The 19,553-nt window shown below is 36.4% G+C and overlaps 1 protein-coding gene across 7 annotated transcripts in view; it reads right to left on the reverse strand.

Moving 5' to 3' along the window:
- Positions 1–266: 266 nt before the first annotated feature.
- Positions 267–19,553, reverse strand: part of LOC127970291 (spectrin beta chain, non-erythrocytic 1) — a 56,446-nt gene continuing 37,159 nt past the window's right edge. For 2 of the 7 annotated variants that reach the window (XM_052572770.1, XM_052572769.1), the window contains exons 21-33: positions 18,363–18,546; positions 18,032–18,187; positions 13,140–13,454; positions 12,877–12,984; positions 6,528–8,450; positions 5,705–5,770; positions 5,487–5,567; positions 5,235–5,321; positions 4,947–5,038; positions 4,744–4,829; positions 4,371–4,643; positions 3,329–3,436; positions 267–2,608 (exon numbers count right to left, since the gene is read on the reverse strand). In XM_052572770.1, the coding sequence (XP_052428730.1) occupies positions 2,382–2,608; positions 3,329–3,436; positions 4,371–4,643; positions 4,744–4,829; positions 4,947–5,038; positions 5,235–5,321; positions 5,487–5,567; positions 5,705–5,770; positions 6,528–8,450; positions 12,877–12,984; positions 13,140–13,454; positions 18,032–18,187; positions 18,363–18,546 (3,706 nt within the window). In that variant the 3' untranslated portion in view covers positions 267–2,381. The remainder of the gene's footprint in view (positions 2,609–3,328; positions 3,437–4,370; positions 4,644–4,743; positions 4,830–4,946; positions 5,039–5,234; positions 5,322–5,486; positions 5,568–5,704; positions 5,771–6,527; positions 8,451–12,876; positions 12,985–13,139; positions 13,455–18,031; positions 18,188–18,362; positions 18,547–19,553) is intronic. The other 5 variants (XM_052572772.1, XM_052572771.1, XM_052572775.1 and 2 more) reach the window with 3 other exon arrangements.

Genomic DNA, 19,553 nt, shown 5'->3' on the forward strand with positions numbered 1-19,553 from the left:
AACTATTGATTTTGATACAGCAAACGAATGCAAATGATTGTAAACGCTTGTTGCAATCTTATTCAGTAGGTCACACAAAGCATTAAAAGTCATTTTTAAAAAGTACAAATTGTTCAAATAGCCATTTCTAGAGACAGAGACCAAAGGCTTTTGGACCCTCATAATTGAATGGTAGTTTATGGAGGTACATGACCCAATAAAATATAACCAGTGTAGTGTTTCTATTTTACCACGCGTTTAAAGGAAAAAAGGCCACATTGTGAATACTCATTGTTCTCATTCAAACTGTAATGACCTTATTTTCTTACAATGCTTTTGAATGCATTATTTTCAAGACAAAATGTAATTCTTTACAATCTGAACATATTTCCACATGTAAAATATCTCAAATAATGCATTACATTCTTAAATTGTTTAAAAATGATCATAGACATTCGTGCAACCAATCTCAAAAGATCATGCATGACCCAGACAGTAAAAAACATCTTCTCCTGACACACTGCATTAGTTTAAATACAGAAGGCAACGCTAGAGTATATGTGAATCAAATGTTTAGTTTAGAAAGAAAAACAACATGTTTAAGGTACAGTTGGCCAAAAATGTTCATTACTGACAACATTTACTCACCCTCAAGTAAATAAATGATGACAGACCTTTCATTTTTGGTTGAATGAACCCTATAAGTCCACACAGAACTCACACCAGCAGATGCAGAGAAACATGACAAGCTGAGAAATAATATGTGCCAAAACCTCAGAGAAACTGCAATCCACACCAAAAACAGAACATCAATGAACTGAAAACCACCTCAAGTGGAATGTGGTAGGAACACTGAACACATTAGCTATCGAAAGTATCATATCAGTAGATTCAGTATGGCAGTATTTTACAGCTGTCATCACATCCACAGCAAACTGCACTCATTTATACACATGAAACAAATCTGGCAAATAAAGACATCTCAAGACATCTCAGCACGGGAAAATGTTGAGGTTGAAGGAAGAGGTCATCCATAAATGAAAGTTCACACCTTTAACTATAAAGTTTTGATAGAATATAATATAGTAATTATGTTTAGTGTGAACCGATTATTTCTCACCCTCATGATGTTCCTATTTTCTAGTGTTTTTTATAGTTTGAACTATATTCTGTCTAATACTTTTCATTGACAGCCACTTTTATTCAGAGTTTTGATACAAGCCTAAGTCATTACACTCAAGTCTGTGCAACAAAGTGACCCTCCAGAACAATTGGAAACACGTTTTATGTAACAAAAGGGGACTGGGTTAATTGTGCTCCAAAATGACAAGAAAGCACCAAGGGAAGATTTGCAGAGTGCAAAAATGCCCTAAATTGACCCGTCATGCCATTTATCATGAGAGGATTTTATTTCTAATTTATATTTTTGTTTTAGCATTTATATATATATATATATATATATATATATATATATATAATATTTTTTTTTGCACTGAAAAGTGAATTTTTCTAAGATTTGTAAAAAAAAAAAAATTAATGAATTGATTTTAGTGATTTTTTTATTTATTTGATAAATGGGATATCATGCTGTCATCAGACGTCCTGAGTTCGAGTCCCAGTTTTATCAGTCTTATCTAAAAAAAAAAAAGCGGGAAAATGGCAAAGATAAAATCTTTTAGTTGGATTTAATACACTAATATTATATAATATAATTTAATGCAAAATTGAATATACCAATATAATATAGCTAGTTTATAATGCATTAACATTCAGCCAACAGCCCTCAATCAAGTGAGATTTTTGGACTTTCATATTAAAATGTTTGGGTAGGGAGTAAAAAATTTAATTTGGGTCTGTTTCTCACACAAAGCGGTTTTATGACTTCAGAGCAATTTGAAATATAGTGGATGAGTCATAAGCATAACTGTTATAATGCAGTATGTGTTGTGCTTTTGTCTTTTTGGAGCTTGACAGACTTCAATTATTTCATATCTCTGCGTTTCTTCTCTTCTCTAGCTTGCTACTGAATAGTCTAAAAAACCTGCTAGCGTTGCAAATTTTTGTTCCTCCTTGTAATTTGTTTTGGATAAAAGTGCAGCTAAATGCACAATGTTCCATTAAAGAAAGAGTCATATGGGTTAGGAACAACAACATGAGGGTGAGTAAATGATTAACTGAACCGTCCATGAGCCGATATCAAAACGGCTGATGAAGTGAGAAGAAGTAGGAGTGAACATTACACATCTTGAAGCAACACAATCATACAAGATCTCATTCAAAAAACTATACACAAATGGTTCTCCATCAGATCCATAAATAAATGTAAGAGAAATGTTTTGAACTTGTGTCCTGCACATGTGTCAGTCAGGGTCTTTGACCTGCAGTGTCACAGAAAGTGTCCATCACTCCTTTTTCCCAAAGAACTTCCTGAAGACGGATTTGTTGGGGGGTCGTGGGAGGCTCATGTAGCTCCTCATGGGCAGATCGGTGTTTGATGAGGCTGTCGCTGTGCTTTTACAGACTGATGGCATCTCACCATCTCTGATGAAGAGAGTCACTGAGTAGCTGGAGCTGCTGTCCTGGCCTCTGCCTGAAGGAGGCGCTACAGGCTTGATCCTCTGATATGTGGCTGTAGAGATGAGTAATAAGTAAGAAATGTTTTTTAAGGAATAATTATGCAATTTTCCTTCCATTATTTAATTTCAATAGTAGGCATCTGTTGCCAAAAAAAGAAGAAAATATATATTTTTTTTTTCATCTGATTACATTTTAATTAAATTGTTATTTTCCATGTCTTAATTTGATTACCACAGTTTTGGACTATAATTTGTATTAAACCATACAGTTAACCACAAGTTGGTAAAGTTTTCTGAATTCAATTGATTAGTCATGCTTTTTGATTATTAAAATTTAATTAAACCATTAAAACTGAATCTAGAACAATTTTGACAGAAAACAGAGTTTAAGAAAAATAGAATGTATTTTATAGGGCAGTCATTTTTTTTTTCATTTTTTACTCAGATAAAGTTCCATGATTTCAATTACAGTATATGCTTTTTGATTACTAACATTTAAATCAACCATTAAAATGGAATCCAGAATAATTTAAATGGAAAAAATGGAATTTGGGGGAAGAAATAAAACATTCCATATGGCTGAATTATTTTTATTTATTTTTTTACTTTTTATAAATTGTTTCTTAATGTCATGATTTTTGACTGAAACTGAATTCAACCAGTTAAACAGCGAAGAAATGTTAAAAACAGAAAGAAAGGAAAAAAATTCTTAAGGCCCTATATTAGTTTAAGTGCAGCTGAATTCAGTCCTATTGTATGTGGCTCATATGTACCTGAGGTAAAGGAGTGTGAGCGTCTCTTTTCGCTGGTCCAGCCCTGAACAGTGGACATAGAGGATGGTTTCTGTCTCAGAGACTCGCCATGAGAGTCGAACTCATCCTCTACAGAGAGAGAAAAATCACAACACAGAAAATGAATCATTCAACCTCTGCAGTACAAGGGCAGACAGTGTAAGTGAGTAACAAAGTACTCGAGGTGAGAAATAATGTGACCAAGGTGGAGATGACAAATTCCAGAGTGCTTCTCCAGAAATAGAAAGCTGCTGACAGCAAACAGATGTGACCATGCCTCATAATGTCTGGTGAAGCGCTGATCAGCACCAGAGTCCTCTACTGCCCTCTTTTGAATGTCTAAAACATTTATCTGGCATATTATTTATTTATTACTTGAATTAGCTGCTGAGAAAGCTACATTTATATCAAGTATATGCTTTTAAATCCCCTATAATAGCATACTTAAGATAAATGATATATATATATATATATATATATATATATATATATATATATTTTTTTTTTTTTTTTTTTCCTCTTTCCTGGACAAGGCAAAATACTGATTTTTTTTTTTGTAGTGCTATTTAAAGTAATGCAACTACGGTCAAGCGACTATCTAACAACATATTTATACAATTTATACACATTTATCATAAATTAAATACTCAGAGCTATGAGGGTTTATAAAATATGACTAAACCTTGAGTTATTTATATAAATGAGACATAAAAATAATGAACAGAAGCACTAAACTATTGCAAAATGCACGGCATTTTATATATATATATATATATATATATATATATATATACACATATATATATATTTTATATATTATATATATATTATATATATTTTACATTTATAAATACATTATAAAATTAAATTATGCTTACTAAAGCTACATTTATTGGATCAAATGAATTATAGATTATTTTTTAAAGATTAAAATTACTGTTTTGTATTGAGATATATTTAAAATTGCAATTTGTTGTAATTTTTTTCTAGTTCACTGAACTGTATTAGTCTCACAGTTTCTTACCACGATGTCCCGCATCTGAAAACGAAGGGTGCAACAGATCCTGATGCCTTTGATGGATCTGCAGAGCCTCGCTGGTGTGAACTATGATCTCTTTGGTTCGGCCTGAGGTGGGCTGACTCTGTGCTAAAACAGTGGTGGTGACATAATTTCTCATGAAGCAGTGACATTTATCTCCACACTGACAGCCAGTGATAGCAGGAGAATGTCTAGGGAGCGTCGCTGAAGCTGAAGACCCATGACATGTTGATCTGTTCACTACAGAATCAATAGACGCTGTAGAAATCAGAGGATTGCATGTGAATATGAGTGGTCATATAATGCAGCATTGAAAACTTGTTAACGACAGACAGGCAGACAGTTAATGGTATATTACCAGTGTGTGCTTGGATTCTGAGGATCCATTTCTTCATCATGAATCGGGACGGTGCACTGAGGAGATACTCCGATCCATCCCGCAATCTGAGAGAAAAGTGAAGTCCTTAAACTGAATATGTGCAGGTAAAAATGACTTAAATAACTACTTCCATCTCTAACTAAGACAAACATGAGACGCCATTTAGTTGTTCCATCATTTACCTCAAGGAGAAGCAGTTGGGTTTTTTGGTGTACTCTGGCGATGGTTCACACACCGCTCCAATTAGATTCAGAGGAAGGCTGGTCACACAGCTCTATGGGGTACAAATATAGAGTAATTTTGGCTAAACTCATACCCGTAGATACTTTACAGCTGCCATTAAATGTAATTCAATAACAATTTAATCATGGTTCAACCTTGCAATGTAACTAATGATGTCTTTTTGCAATAAAGGAACACAAAGTTTTCTGCTTGGTTACAAAGCCAGAACATGAAGTCTTCAAGCTTACCATGAGTGTGTCCTTCCTGTCTTGATAGAAACATATTGTTTGTTTGTATAGCACAGCATGATAGGAGTTCCACGCCCTGCATGGTGCCTGAAATAGGGAATTTATTTTATTGGTTACATAAAGACCAACCGAAATGCAACCATCATTTGACGTCTACCAAAGTAGCCTGCAGGTAAAACATGAGTCATGAGACACACAATGCGTATTTCTTGCGATTGAGGTCAAGGAAATATCTCTAATTGTGATATTTACCTTCTTTCCACCCAGCTGTAGTTTGTGTTTCCTCTCCAGTGTACCTTCCATAGATGGCAGTTCCAGTTCTTGTCTTCCACTCTGAAAAACATTGGTCAAAGATTAGAATTAACAACCTTGATATGATGAGATACAATAATTATTTCTCAATATTCTAAAGAACTCTTAAGCATATACTCTCTATTCTTGTATATTGTCTGCAATTATACTTTAGGTACCTGGATATCATTGTCATTGCTCCCATTCAATCCCTTATGAACAGACAGGAGGCTCAAGGATTGGTCCTGCGGAGAGAGAACACAGATCAATGCACTAATCAGAACCTCAGTAGTGGGCAAAAATATATTACATATGTTGGCCACAACTTAATTTGATGGCAAAGATTTCCAGAAGTTCCTACTTCAGCCACGAGCGTTCATCTCATTAATATCATTCTGACGTGTTCAAGGGATGTCCAATCCTGGTCCTAAAGGGCCAAAGTCTTGCAGAGATTAGCTCAAACTGTACCCAACACACCTCTCCAGAAGTTTCTAGTAAACCTAGTAAAACCTCGATTAGATAGATCAGGTGGGATTGGCGCTAAACTCTTCAGGACAGCGGCCCTCCAGAAGTAGGACTGAAACCAGGGTACTTAAACCACAAAGTCACTGTGCTGCAGAGTTTAGCTTTGACTTGCCTAAACACACCTGACCTGCCTGGAAGTTTCTAGCAATCGTGAAGACCTTGAGGTCCCTGGATCAGGTGTGTTTGATTGAAGCTAATCTCTACAGGACATTGGCCGTCCAAGAGCAGGACTTAAGCCACTTAGTCCTCGAAGACCACCGTCCTGCAGAGTTCAGATTCAACTTCCCTTAACACACGTGCCTGGAAGTTTCTAGTATGCCTAAAAGACCTTGATTTGCTAGTTCAGGGTGTGTATAACTGGGGTCAGAGCTTAACTCTACAGGACAGTGGGCCTCCAGGAGTAGGGTTGGACACCCCTGACTAAAACAGTCCTAAACAACATCTAACAAGGCTTGACTGCCAACTTATAGACCTCACCTTCAGAAAACCTGTTTCCTTCTCCTCCTCCCCTTCCTCCTCCTCCTCCTCTCTATAATGGTAGATATACTTTTGCTGGTCCTGTATTTCAGGTAGTTTCAAGATATCTGAAGCCGTTTCATTAACAGTCACTTGTTTGTAAACCTGTTCCTGTTGAGTGAACGCAGCCCAAGACCTTCTGTCCCCTTTATCCAGAATTTGCCTTTCTTCCCTTGGGTTCTGCTGCTTCCCAGAACCGACCATAGTCTGGACATATGGTGGCAGTCTGAACTCCGCCACAAGAAGGTTGGGTGCAGAGGCCGTGACCAACTTCCTGAAGAGCACTGCTTGTTCTTTGGGTGAGGGTTCCCGGTGCTGGTCTAGAGAAGAGGTTGCCTGGTAGCCATTATACATGATGTCAGAGTTCAGACTCTCTCGGTAGCTGTTGGTGTGGTTCCAGATGTCCTCCAGCTCCTCCTCTTCCTGCTCAAACTGTTGATGGTCAGGATGAACTGGATCATCAATGTCGAAAGATAAGGTAATGCTATTGTCCTTGGAGAACTCAAAGTTATTGTTGGACACTCCTGCATCTAGGGATGGTACCTTCCCAATGGTCCTCTTGGGCACTGGACAATCTGAGGAGTCCATGTATGGACCCTCGGCACATAACTTGAAGCTCCCAGAGCTGGAATGACCAGAGTCCACTGAGTCCTCTCTTCCATTGGCTCTGAAGTTCAACACTACATGAGATGCATGGCTGGGACTTAATTGCTGAGTGCTGGAGTTCTTCGCTGGCCTATGGAACATGTGTCCATGAAGATTGTGAACCAAGGTATGGACGCTAGGACATACATGAATCTCTCCCATAATTGAGCTGTGGTTGGCTATACCTTGGATGGCATCTTCTGGAACACTTACATAGTGGCTCTCCTTGTTCTCAAGTTGAGTCCCATTTGCGTTCCAACTAACCACCTCTTCTTTGGGCACTAAACTGATCCCAGATAGATGTTTCTGTTGAATATTGGTCCGACCACTGACTGATGAGGGTTGATTCTCCTCAAATGAGATGTCCTCAACAAATGGAGAAGGCGGAGGAGGAAATTTATCTTCAGTAAAAGAAACCGTGTCGATGCTGATCCTTTTGGTGTCTTTACAATCAATTTTAAGGGTTACTTCACCTTGAGAAATTTGTTTGGGCTCTTCCTTTTGCACTGGACGTGAGCGGACTGTTTTAAAGGTGCTCAAAGCTGTTGGACGATCAATCTGAGTGTTCTGGTGATGAGAGTCTATCTTCTTTTGCTCAGGAGGGCCAATTGCGATGACATCTTGAATGCTAGGGATAAGGCTCATATCTTTGGGCAGGTCAAAGCTTAACACAGAGCCCAAGGACAGAAATCTGCAGTGGTTCTTCACATGTCCTTGGGTGGCAACCTCTGAGGTGCTGTGAACTGGAGATCCAACCTCTCCAGAACATTCTGCATCTATGTCTTTCACTAAAGGGTTTTTTATGTAGTCCAAGAGTTGAGTTCCATCGCTTTTTGGTTTTCTTGCATTTTTCCGCTTCTTTCTTTCCTTCAGGGGCCAAGTATGTGTATCGTATGTCACCGGTTCACGTACAGGTGGCAAATCAGCCTCCTCTGACGGATCCTCTCCCATGATCTTCTGAATGGTGTGTCTACGGTCATCTTTCTTCTTCCTGGCCTTCTTGCTCTTCCTCTTCAGGCTGCTAAATATTGAGATGTTGCCATTCTTTGGCAGGAGGTTGTTGGCCTGCTGAAGTGTCTCTTTGATGGAGGACGAGGAGTATGGGGAGGTGCAAGGGGAGGAGAGATTATACAGGGTCCTCGGAGAGGAGGAGGAAGGCCTTGGAGCTTTGTCTTGGTGAAGCACCATACTTTCATACACTGACGTGTTGTTTTCCGTAACATGCAAGTAAGTACTTACCTAAAACACAAAGAAAACTTTTTTTAGAGCGTTATCACTTTTCTTCTTCCATGCATTAAGTGGATAGCATGCATAAGTAACACACTTCAACACAAAATTCATCCTTCAAAGATACATCATGCTAATTGTATGATGTGCAGTGCTCCTAAAAAGCATTTGGTCGTTAAGGTTGCACATAAAAATGAATGAATGCCATTGCCTTGACAAACAAAATATCAAATTAAGTGGCATCTGCAAACAACTGTTGCTGTCATTTTTAATGCATGCACATTAATGTCATTTTTTTTTTCTCTCAAATACACAATGGTGTAGTTCATCACATTAAATTATCAACATTTCACAACCACAAGGTGTCTTCATTTTGGACCTTGTAAGTGTGCTTGTGTTATTTTTTTTGTTATACAGTAAATGTGACTTGGTTTGGTATTTTGTTATCTTATGCAATGGCATTCATATTTAAGTGTAGCTTTAGTGTCCAAATACTTTTTATGGCCAGTGTAATTTACAATTCAAACACTGAAAAAGGATTTTGGAAAATAAGTGTTTTAGTATCTGAACCCAACACTTTTGTGGGTGTCTGGCTCAAGCAAAGCATTCCAAAGCAACAACATAGACAACATGTTGCTTCACATTTGTTACTGATGAATGATGACATTACTTTGCAATGATAAAAAACATTTAAAATGCTCAAACATATTTTCCTTCACTGCTTACATTAAGCAGCTAGAATTCACATTTGTTATAGGAAAAAAGAAAAATTCTTACATTCTGTGAAGAAAATTTATGCAAGAATACACCAGCAGTATGTTGTGCAAGTTTTTCCAGGGCATTGCCATGTCATTGCTTCATACTATGTGGTATAGCTATACCGTTGCTAATATGTGGCTAGTCTTCAAGATGTCACTAAGCAGCTGGTTAGGTTTCGAGTATTTTAGTGTGTTGCTACATTATTGGTAAGTAGCTCTAGGTGTTTGCTAAAGTATTTCTATGTTTTAGTTGTCAAGGCATTACAATAAAGCTGCTTAGGTGTTCTGACTGTTTTGTGTGTATGTTGCTATGTGATTGCTAATGTGTTCTGGGTGGTTGCTAAGGCATTGCAATTCAACAGCAAAGTTGTTTTAGATGGTTGCTAAGTAGTTGCTATGCTGTTACTAAGATGTTATGAACTGTTGTCAGGGTGTTATTGTGCAGTTGTTAAGCTATTCTGATTTTTTTTAGTGTGTTGTTACAGTATTTGCGAAGGTGTTTTCCGGGTGGTTGATAAGGCTATGTAATTGATGTTCTAGATGGTTGTGCTTTGGTGTTCTGAGTGCATGCTTACATCAAATAGCCACACCAAACCATAGCAAACACCACGACTAATGCAAAAACATTAGTTTTACAGGAGAACAATGCGAACAAAAGAACACTAGCATGACTATACAACCACACTTGATAAAAAAAAAAAAAAGAAACTCTGGGCTTAATAAGAATCATCTGCTTTTAAACATGTCGTCATACACAGCTGTAATGGCTTGACCTTTCACCCCATGACTAATCTTGTGCTGCTCTGGCAGCCCCAGACCATAAATCACACAGGGCAGTCAGGAGGGCCTTCTAGAAAGTTCACAACAAATTCTCCAGCACCCCCCGGTCCTGCTGGGAGCCATTTCAAAACTCCGCGATCATGGGAAGCGAAGGGTGAGGTCACATCTCAGCACCGTGCTGCTGTCTTGAGTGAGTTTACATCAGCCCTAAAGAGAGCTTATACAAGAGGGAAAAACCCCACTGCATGCATCTCATCTCTCTTTTATATTCTGCCTCCTTTGTCATTGTCTTTCTCCATCCACGCATAACTGATTAAAACAACTGATTTGCAGCAAATCTTTAGATCTAATAAAAACCTCTGGCCTCTGCTGGTTTCTGATTCATTTGTCATGATGGAGGAAGAGTTTAAAGAGTAAAGTAGTGTTAGTAATGTTAGACTACTAAAGTCGTCTTGGTTGTTGGGGGTTGTTTGTTCTTTATTTTACAAAAGCACAACATTTTGTTGATATTGTGACTTGAGTCTTTACGGTTTGAAATGATGTACTACTCTTATCTGTATGAACAAAATGAAAGTGTTTTTTCAGATTTTTTTATGTTATCAGGAGAAAATGCAAGCCTCCATGTTATACAGTGTGCACTAATAGATTCCACACTCAACACAAACACTTGGATATGCACCTAATAGAGCACATTTATCTAGGTTAACATAAGTGTGAGCTGCCATGTAAAGTTTCTACTACTTAGATGTTTCAATTACAAATGAAAAGCCATATTTGAAAGTGATGAATGATAGGCGAACATTTTGATTTTCTGTCTGATATACTGTAGTTGCCACAAGGATATGTCTGTCTATCAGAGACAAAAAAAATTTGGGGGGGGATAACTGACATTTTGGTAAACTAAGCCTCTTCTCGTTGACAAATATGGGTGGCAGCACTAGTAAAAAGAGTAAAAGTTTGCTCTGTTCCTCATGCAAAGCTATTGTATGGGTGCAGATGACTGAATCCTAATTTCTGAATTTGTGTGATGATACGCTCAGATATCTAGGGTCTTGTTTTTGTTATTAGTGGCTTTATATGTTCTGAAAGCTGCGAGGTCACAAAAGAAAATCCTGGTGACAGATAAAAAATTTGAAATTAAACAATATGACAGCAGCTAGACACTTTCCCACAAACCCTAATCCTCCTAATGTTTTAAAAAATATATACTGGATTATACGAGAACTGCGATTCTACAGCAATGGGCAAAATTTCCAAAATAACTTCTAACACTGACCAAAGTTTTCATTTCACAGACCCTAATAGCATAATAAAAGTCCCAAGGATATTGCAAAACCATTTAAGGCTACTATATGCTACTATATTTTAAGGCCCTGTAACCGTTCCAAGAAACACACTTTTTTTTTTTTTTTTTGCTGCAATTACTTTCAAAATGTTTCCAAAGACAGTTTTGTAAACAACCCGAATGCTTGAAATGAGGCTTTATATGAGTCTTGGAAGAGTTTCCCGTCCCGGTTTCTAATACTTCCCATATACTGGCAGCTCAAAATGAGATCACTGGAAGTGGCTATTTCCTCCGTCATCTTTTCATTACCTGCCCATACCTGTTTGCAATCACCTCTAATCCGCAGTGACCACTCTTCCATCAAAGTCTCTTTGGCTTTGTTGCCTTTCCAACCACTGCACAAATAATTGATCAAGCCAGGGGCGAAAATTCAGAATGGCAACACTATGAATCTAAGATGTACAGCAATGCTTCGGTAATCAAAAAAATATGATGAGATGTTTTGAGATCATGATGTTAGTCAGTCCACCACACTACAGTCCTCATGCACACACACAAGCAGAGCTGGGTAGATTACTTACATATTGTAGTCTGATACTAATGCCAAATTACATGACAAAAATTGTATTTAGCAATGTAATCCATAACATTACACAATTTAGATTATATAATCAGACTACTTTATGATTACTTTATAGGGAAGCCCATTTCCGCAAATAAATAAAAAAGGCAATTGCGACTTTTAATCTCACAGTTCCGACTTTCTTCTTGCAATTGCGAGATATAAACTCACAATTCAGTTTTTTATGACAATTTTAAGATATAAACTAAAAAAATTTTAACGATTTAACCTCACATTTCTTAAAATCTTTCGTAATTGCGAGTTTATATCATGCAATTCTGACTTTATATCCCACAACTCCAAAGTTATTTAATACTATGTTTTTTGTTTTTTAATTCAGTGGCAGAAACGGGCTTCCATTTTGACCTAACTTATTTATCACATTGATTTAAATAGGATAATTTTGTAATACTTAATAATTTTGTTTTGTAATTTAATTAATTTTGTAATAATAATATATATGTGTGTGTGTGTTTAAAATAAATTCCACTCTTTGTTTTTAACAAAATAAATTGCAGTCAACATTACATTACTTTAAGGTTTCCCAAACTGGGGTTTGTGAAGGAGCTAATAATAATTAGAAAATGCTAAGCTAATAACTAAAAGCTTATAATTAATTGTATCATAAAAATTTAAAATTAAAATCAATCATTTTAAAATAATTGTGTTTGAAAGACAAAAGCCTTCCAAAGACATAACAATACATAGTTAAACTTTAGTGACAGCCTGTTTCAGAAAGTAACATTTAAAAGATGATAAAATGAATTAATTTATTGGTATTGTGTAAATAATATGCAATCACATCACCAATAAAAATGCAACTGTAGTCTGATTAGAAGTATTTCACAATGTAGTATAATATAACTACAAGTACTTCATTTTTGGAATCTGGTTACGTAATCCAGGTTACATGTAATCAGTTACTACCCAGCACTGCACACAATTACCATGTTTCTGTTTACTCGTGCAGGGCCACCGACCAACTATATTTACCTCTTCTGCACTGTGTCGATAAATCTTTGTCTTTCGCTTTAAACTACCAAAAAGCCCCTGGCAGCGCTTCCAAAAGCTTTTACAGGCAGAAGAGTGAGACTCAGCAGGCTGAAGAGGAACGTAGAACAAAATAAAACAGAGAAGGGTGTTTTTGAGGAAAGAGAAGGAAATGTGAGGAGCCTGAGAGGGATTTCTAACACAGAGCAGCATTTAAGTTCAATAGGAGTTGACAGTGTGTGATTGTGATGTTTAATCATTCTCACCCTGTGCACAGGTTCGGACACCGGCACACCATCTTCCATGCCAGGTGCCTGTACCTCGATTTGTGTGTCTCCAGAGTTACTGAAGCTAAGGATGAGGTTGACGGTGCCTCCTAAAGCTGAGGGACTGGGTTCCTTTAGCACCAGGTACGGTGAATCCGGCCTCTCTAAATGGCCGCTGTCGCTGCTTCCTTTAGGACTGACACTTTGCATCACCTCATATTCATAATTGTGCTGCAAACCATCCTCCATGTCACCAGGGGGAGCACTTGTGATGCTTTTTGTTCTCTTCTGAGAGACCTTGGGTGAGGCTTCCACCTGAAAAATGGCAGAATTAGAACGCCTTATTTGGAGACTGCATCTTTGGGTCAATCTCATGAAAACTCTCCAGGAATTCAAAGTTGCATTTCGTAAAGAAGATAAAAATAAAAAACTGTATTTCACATATTTTTTTTTTTTCAGACTTTTAAAATTGTTTGAACTGTGACATTATTTGACAGTAAGGCACATTAAGCACATTTCCTGCCTTTTATTTCCCATTACTATAAATATATAAAAAAAAAAAATTGAGGCTTTTGCATCTGAAGTCTTCATATACACACTCAGTGGCCACTTTATTAGGTACACCTTGCTATCACCGGGTTGGACCCCCTTTTGTCTTCAGAACTGACTTAATTCTTCGTGGCATAGATTCAGCAAGGTGTTGGAAGCATTCCTCACAGATTCTGGTCCATATTGTCATGATAGCATCACATAGTAGCTACAGATTTGTCCATGATGTGAATCTCCCGTTCCAGCACATCCCAAAACTGCTCTACTGGATTGAGATCTGGTGACTGTGGAGGACATGTGAATAAAGTAAACCGGTCTGAGATGATCTGAGCTTTGTGACATGGTGCATTATCCTGATGGTAGTAGACATCAGAAGATGGGTACACTGTAGTCATAAAGGGATGGAAATGGTCAGCAACAATACTCAGGTAGGCCGTGGCATTTAAACGATGCTCAGTTGGCACTAAGGGACCCAAAGTGTGCCAAGAAAATATCCCCCACACACCATTACACCACCAGCACCAGCCTGAACCGTTGAGACAAGCCAAAATGGATCCATGCTTTCATGTTCTTTACACCCAATTCTGATCCTACCATCTGAATGTCACAGCAGAAATTAAGACTCATCAGTCCAGGCAACATTTTCCCAATCTTCTGTTGTCTAATTTTTGATGAGCCAGTGGGAATCATAGCCTCTGTTTCCTGTTCTTATCTGACGAGCAGCACCCGGTGTGGTCTTCTGCTGCTGTAGCTCATCTGTTTCAGGGTTCGATGTGTTGTGTGTTCAGAGATGCTCTTCTGCACACCTTGGTTGTATGGAAGCATATGGGTAGCATTATTCAATTTGGGATGTAATATGCAAAATGACAATGCAATATGTAAAATGGCAATGCATTTCTGTATTTACATTTACATTTTCCAATACATTTGTGCAACGTTTGGTGCAAAATGAAAATGAAAATTAAATTACATAATTTTCATTTGCCATTTACTACACCAGTTTTAATATGTAAAATAAATATTAATTTTAACGCTTTATAAGTTGCAAAATTAAAATGAAAATGTATAACAGAAATGATTAGATATATCTAACATGTTAAAGCAAAAACTGTGGCAAAATGATCATTTAAATGCTATTTTTCTTAATTGCATTAACACTCACAGTCAAGACACTTACGATTGCATTTTCATTCGGTGTCCTGCAATGAATGTAGCAAAACTCAATGTGCACATTGAAAATGCATTCCGAGCCGATCACGTGTCCCCGCCCTCGCGCCACGTCAATCATTGTGTGAACAAGGCGGGGCTTACAGAAGGTCAGAGACTCAAGTCTCAAGAAGAGGATTCAATCAAGTGAGACAACATGGACAAGACAGTTGGTCCGTGTATGTTTTGATCATTGATCATTTCGGTTTATGGCTTCAATATTTCATTCGGATTTGTGGGCGGAGCTGAAACGCTGCTTTCATCTGATTGGTCGAATCGGATCGGTTTTCATCTGACAGCCTTCAGCTCGGTCTTGTCATTCTTTCAGGCAGAATAAGAGTCAGTGCGAGTGAAGCCCTGAAATGTCTGAAACTACACTCACTGTTAATTAGCATAATATTTGAATCAGATGTCGCTGGGCAAATTCGTGCTGCTGAGACCTGCAAATTATTTCTAGGTTGTAGTATTGTATGAATATTGTCCCACTGATAAATACAGTGCAAATAGTTCTGTCCCTTTGGATAACAGTGAAGTGGAAATTAAAATCAATAATAGACTGAACAGTTCCATGTCTGTAACATTTACCACTCTCATCTTTTAAGTCATAAGGCACTAGGTATGTGTGTGTGTGACATTAATAAATAATTGTAAAAATGAATATAGTTACATTTCTAAATAAAAATAGTAAAATTAGCTCTATGCTGCTCAGTGCTCCTGTAGCCTACCCCAGAGCGCCCTCTCGCGGCTGTAGACGGTAATGTTTTCTCTTGGTCTTGAATGAATGTGACATATAGTCCAGTGCGACTTATATATGTTTTTTTCCTCGTCATGACGTATTTTTGGACTGATGCAACTTATACCGAAAAATACAGTTAATATTATTATTATTATTTATTATGAGAGTAATTGACACAGACTAGAACTTTAATGTTTCACCCAATTCAGCTCATATCTTTAGACTCGTCCGACTCGTGTTGCTTGTATAACTGGCCAGACTTACCTTCCCAAAAAATCCTATTTAATTTTATTTCATAAATGTAACTATATTTATTTCCACTTTACTGTTATCCAAAGGGACAGAACTATTTGCACTGTATTTATCAGTGGGACAATATTCATACAATACTACAACCTAGAAATAATTTGCAGGTCTCAGCAGCAGGAATTATGTGCCCAGCTACATCTGATTCAAATATTATGCTAATTTACAGTGAGTGTAGTTTCAGACATTTCAGCTGAAGGCTGTCAGATGAAAACCGATCCGATTCGACCAATCAGATGAAAGCAGCGTTTCAGCTCCGCCCACAAGTCCGAATGAAATATTGAAGCCATAAACCGAAATGATCAATGATCAAAACATACACGGACCAACTGTCTTGTCCATCTTGTCTCACTTGATTGAATCCTCTTCTTGAGACTTGAGTCTCTGACCTTCTGTAAGCCCCGCCTTGTTCACACAATGATTGACGTGGCGCGAGGGCGGGGACACGTGATCGGCTCGGAATGCATTTTCAATGTGCACATTGAGTTTTGCTACATTCATTGCGGGACACCGAATGAAAATGCAATCGTTAAGTGTCTTGACTGTGAGTGTTAATGCAATTATGAAAAATAGCATTTAAATGATCATTTTGCCACAGTTTTTGCTTTAACATGTTAGACATATCTAATCATTTCTGTAATACATTTTCATTTTAATTTTGCAACTTATAAAGCGTTAAAATTAATATTCATTTTACATATTAAAACTGGTGTAGTAAATGGCAAATTAAAATTATGTAATTTAATTTTCATTTTCATTTTGCACCAAACGTTGCACAAATGTATTGGAAAATGTAAATGTAAATACAGAAATGCATTGCCATTTTACATATTGCATTGTCATTCTGCATATTACATCCCAAATTGAATAATGCTACCCATATGCTTCCATATGGTTGTAACGAGTGGTTATTTGAGTTACTGGTGCCTTTCTATCATCTCTAACCAGTCTGCCCATTCTCCTCTGACCTCTGACATCAACAAGACATTTTCGTCCACACAACTGACCGCTCACTGGATATTTTCTCTTTTTCTGACCATTCTCTGTAAACCCTAGAGATGGTTGTGTGTGAAAATCCCAGTAGATCAGCAGTTTTTTTAAATACTCAGACCAGTCAGTTTGGCACCGACAACCATTCCTTGTTCAAAGTCACTTAAATCCTCTTTCTTCCCCGTTCTGATGCTCGGTTTGAACTTCAGCAAGACGTCTTCACCACATCTAGATGCTTAAATGCATTGAGTTGCTGTCATGTGATTGGCTGATTAGCAATTTGTGTTACCAAGCAATTGAATAGGTGTACTTAATAAAGTAGCTGGTGAGTGTGTGTGTGTGTGTGTATATATGTACAGTACATAATTACAGTATTCAATATTCTATTTTATTGTATACAATATACAGTATACAATAAAATAGTAAAGCTTGTTTGCATTATGATTGTTTCTACATTTAGTAGCATTTGTTTCATTTAAAAAATGCAATATAATAAACAAATATCTATATAAATATCACTGATAATAAGTGAAATTATAAAAAAAATATTAAAGATTTTTAATGTAAAACATGAATAATAAAAAAAACTTTAATGCAAAAATTCTATAATATTAAATAGTGAAGTATTTAAACATTTAAAACGTAATATAAACACATGTAATGTTGGCTGGTGCAAAAAAATGCAAAAAAAAAATGGTGCAAAGTATTGCTAAATTTAGTAGCATTTGATACATTTTGTATAAGCTTATACAAAAAAAAAAAAACGATTTTAATAGTTCAAAAAGTGAAATTTTTTAAAGTGAAATACTTCTACATTTAGTAGCATTTGCTAAACTTTATTTACTCCTAAATTATATTTATATATTCTGATGTAAAATGAAAAAAATATATATATATTGTTAGTATTGACTGATTGATACTGATATTAAGACAAATAAGTACATTTCCCATCTTCAAATTAGCTAATGTGAAAAACTATAAAACTGTAAAAAAATTTGAATCATTGCATTACAGTATTTTACTGCAACAATCATGGAAAAAATGATATTGATATCAATTACTTTATTTATACCCAGAAGGGAAATTTAGAAATGAATGGTTCTACCTGTGTTTGTGGGCTGCAGACCATGGCCTCGGAGTAAATAGCGTCAGTTTGAGCTTCTTCAGTCTTCTGTCTGCTCAACAGCTGATCCTTCTGAGCCCTCCAGTGGACCAGGATCCATCCCAGCATGCTCCTCAGCTCCTCCACCCTCTCTCTGATCTGCACAAGACAAACAGCAATGGAAATAGACCCCAAACCATTTAAACTTTATTTCATCCAGAAAAAAACTTGAGATTGTTCTTTCATAGGAGACTTAGAGAGAGTGTAGAGTTAAACATTTTGTACATCAGTTGAGCAATGCAACCGAAGTAGATAATAAAGGAAGCTTTTATACCATTTTGTTGAGGTGATGCTCGTTGTCAAAGAGTTTTTTTCCAGCCATGGCGAGCTGATCGAACTCCTCGAACTTCTGCTCTATCTGCCGATCCAGAACCTCAACCAGAGGCTCCTGGTTCTCTCGGCTTTGACGCAGAGCGCTTTCTGAGAAAATGCAGGAGCGGGTGTCTTCTGTCCAAGAGCTGTGGGAGAGAAGATGAACAGCAGAGAGGTGAAGACAAGCGCTTCAGGCCAACACACACCAGATGATGCTCAACAGACGTTTCTTTAAACACATGAAGAGAACACAATGTGAACAAACATTTCCCATCAATAAATCAAATAATAGCTCGGCAAATTATATTCATAGAACATTCCTGGTCAATCACACCAAAACATGTCCAAGTCACACTTAACCCTAAAATAAAGTGAAAGTACCACCATTACGAGTTTTTGACAATTAAGCAAGTTTACTGCAAATTTGCATTACTGTGATACGTCCAGAGTCCAGACATTTACATTTGTTTTCGTATTTTTATTGTAAGAAACAACAACTATTATTTACTTTTAAGTGTTTTTTTTTAATTATTACAATATTTTTTTTGTTTAGCATTATTTTAGTATTTTCCCTTTTTTATTAAATCTATTTTAAGGCTATTAAATTCTTAGTTTTTTGGTATTTATGGAAGCATTTATTCTATTCTTATTTAATTAATTTAATGTTGATTTTAAAAATAATATAAAATGTTTTAATAAAAAAAATGTAATGCCTAGCCACATTACAATAATAAAAATTTTGGAGGAAACTTAATTAATTGTGATGAATAAAATAAATTTTTTTTTTTTACACAAACACACACACACACACACGTAAAATAGGATATATATATATATATATATATATAGTTATTTAACGATTTGTATTATATATTCAGTAATATTTTTTGTTTTTATTTTTAATTATTTTTGTATTTTCTATGTATTATTAATGTGTATTAACACATTAATAAAAACTTAGGGAGAATTGTTTTTCATGTTTATCAACTGTTTATCATATATATCATAAAAATTTCATAATGCAAAAAAGTCTGACGGTCCTAAAAATAGTACTTTTTAATGTAAACTATGCATATTAATTATCATTCCTAGCTATTGGTTTTGGGGTGAATTATGAGCTGTACGTGTTCTTCTTATGTATCTTTAACAAAAT

Source organism: Carassius gibelio, chromosome B13 (genome assembly GCF_023724105.1).
Source record: "Carassius gibelio isolate Cgi1373 ecotype wild population from Czech Republic chromosome B13, carGib1.2-hapl.c, whole genome shotgun sequence".
Taxonomy (NCBI): Eukaryota; Metazoa; Chordata; class Actinopteri; order Cypriniformes; family Cyprinidae; genus Carassius; species Carassius gibelio.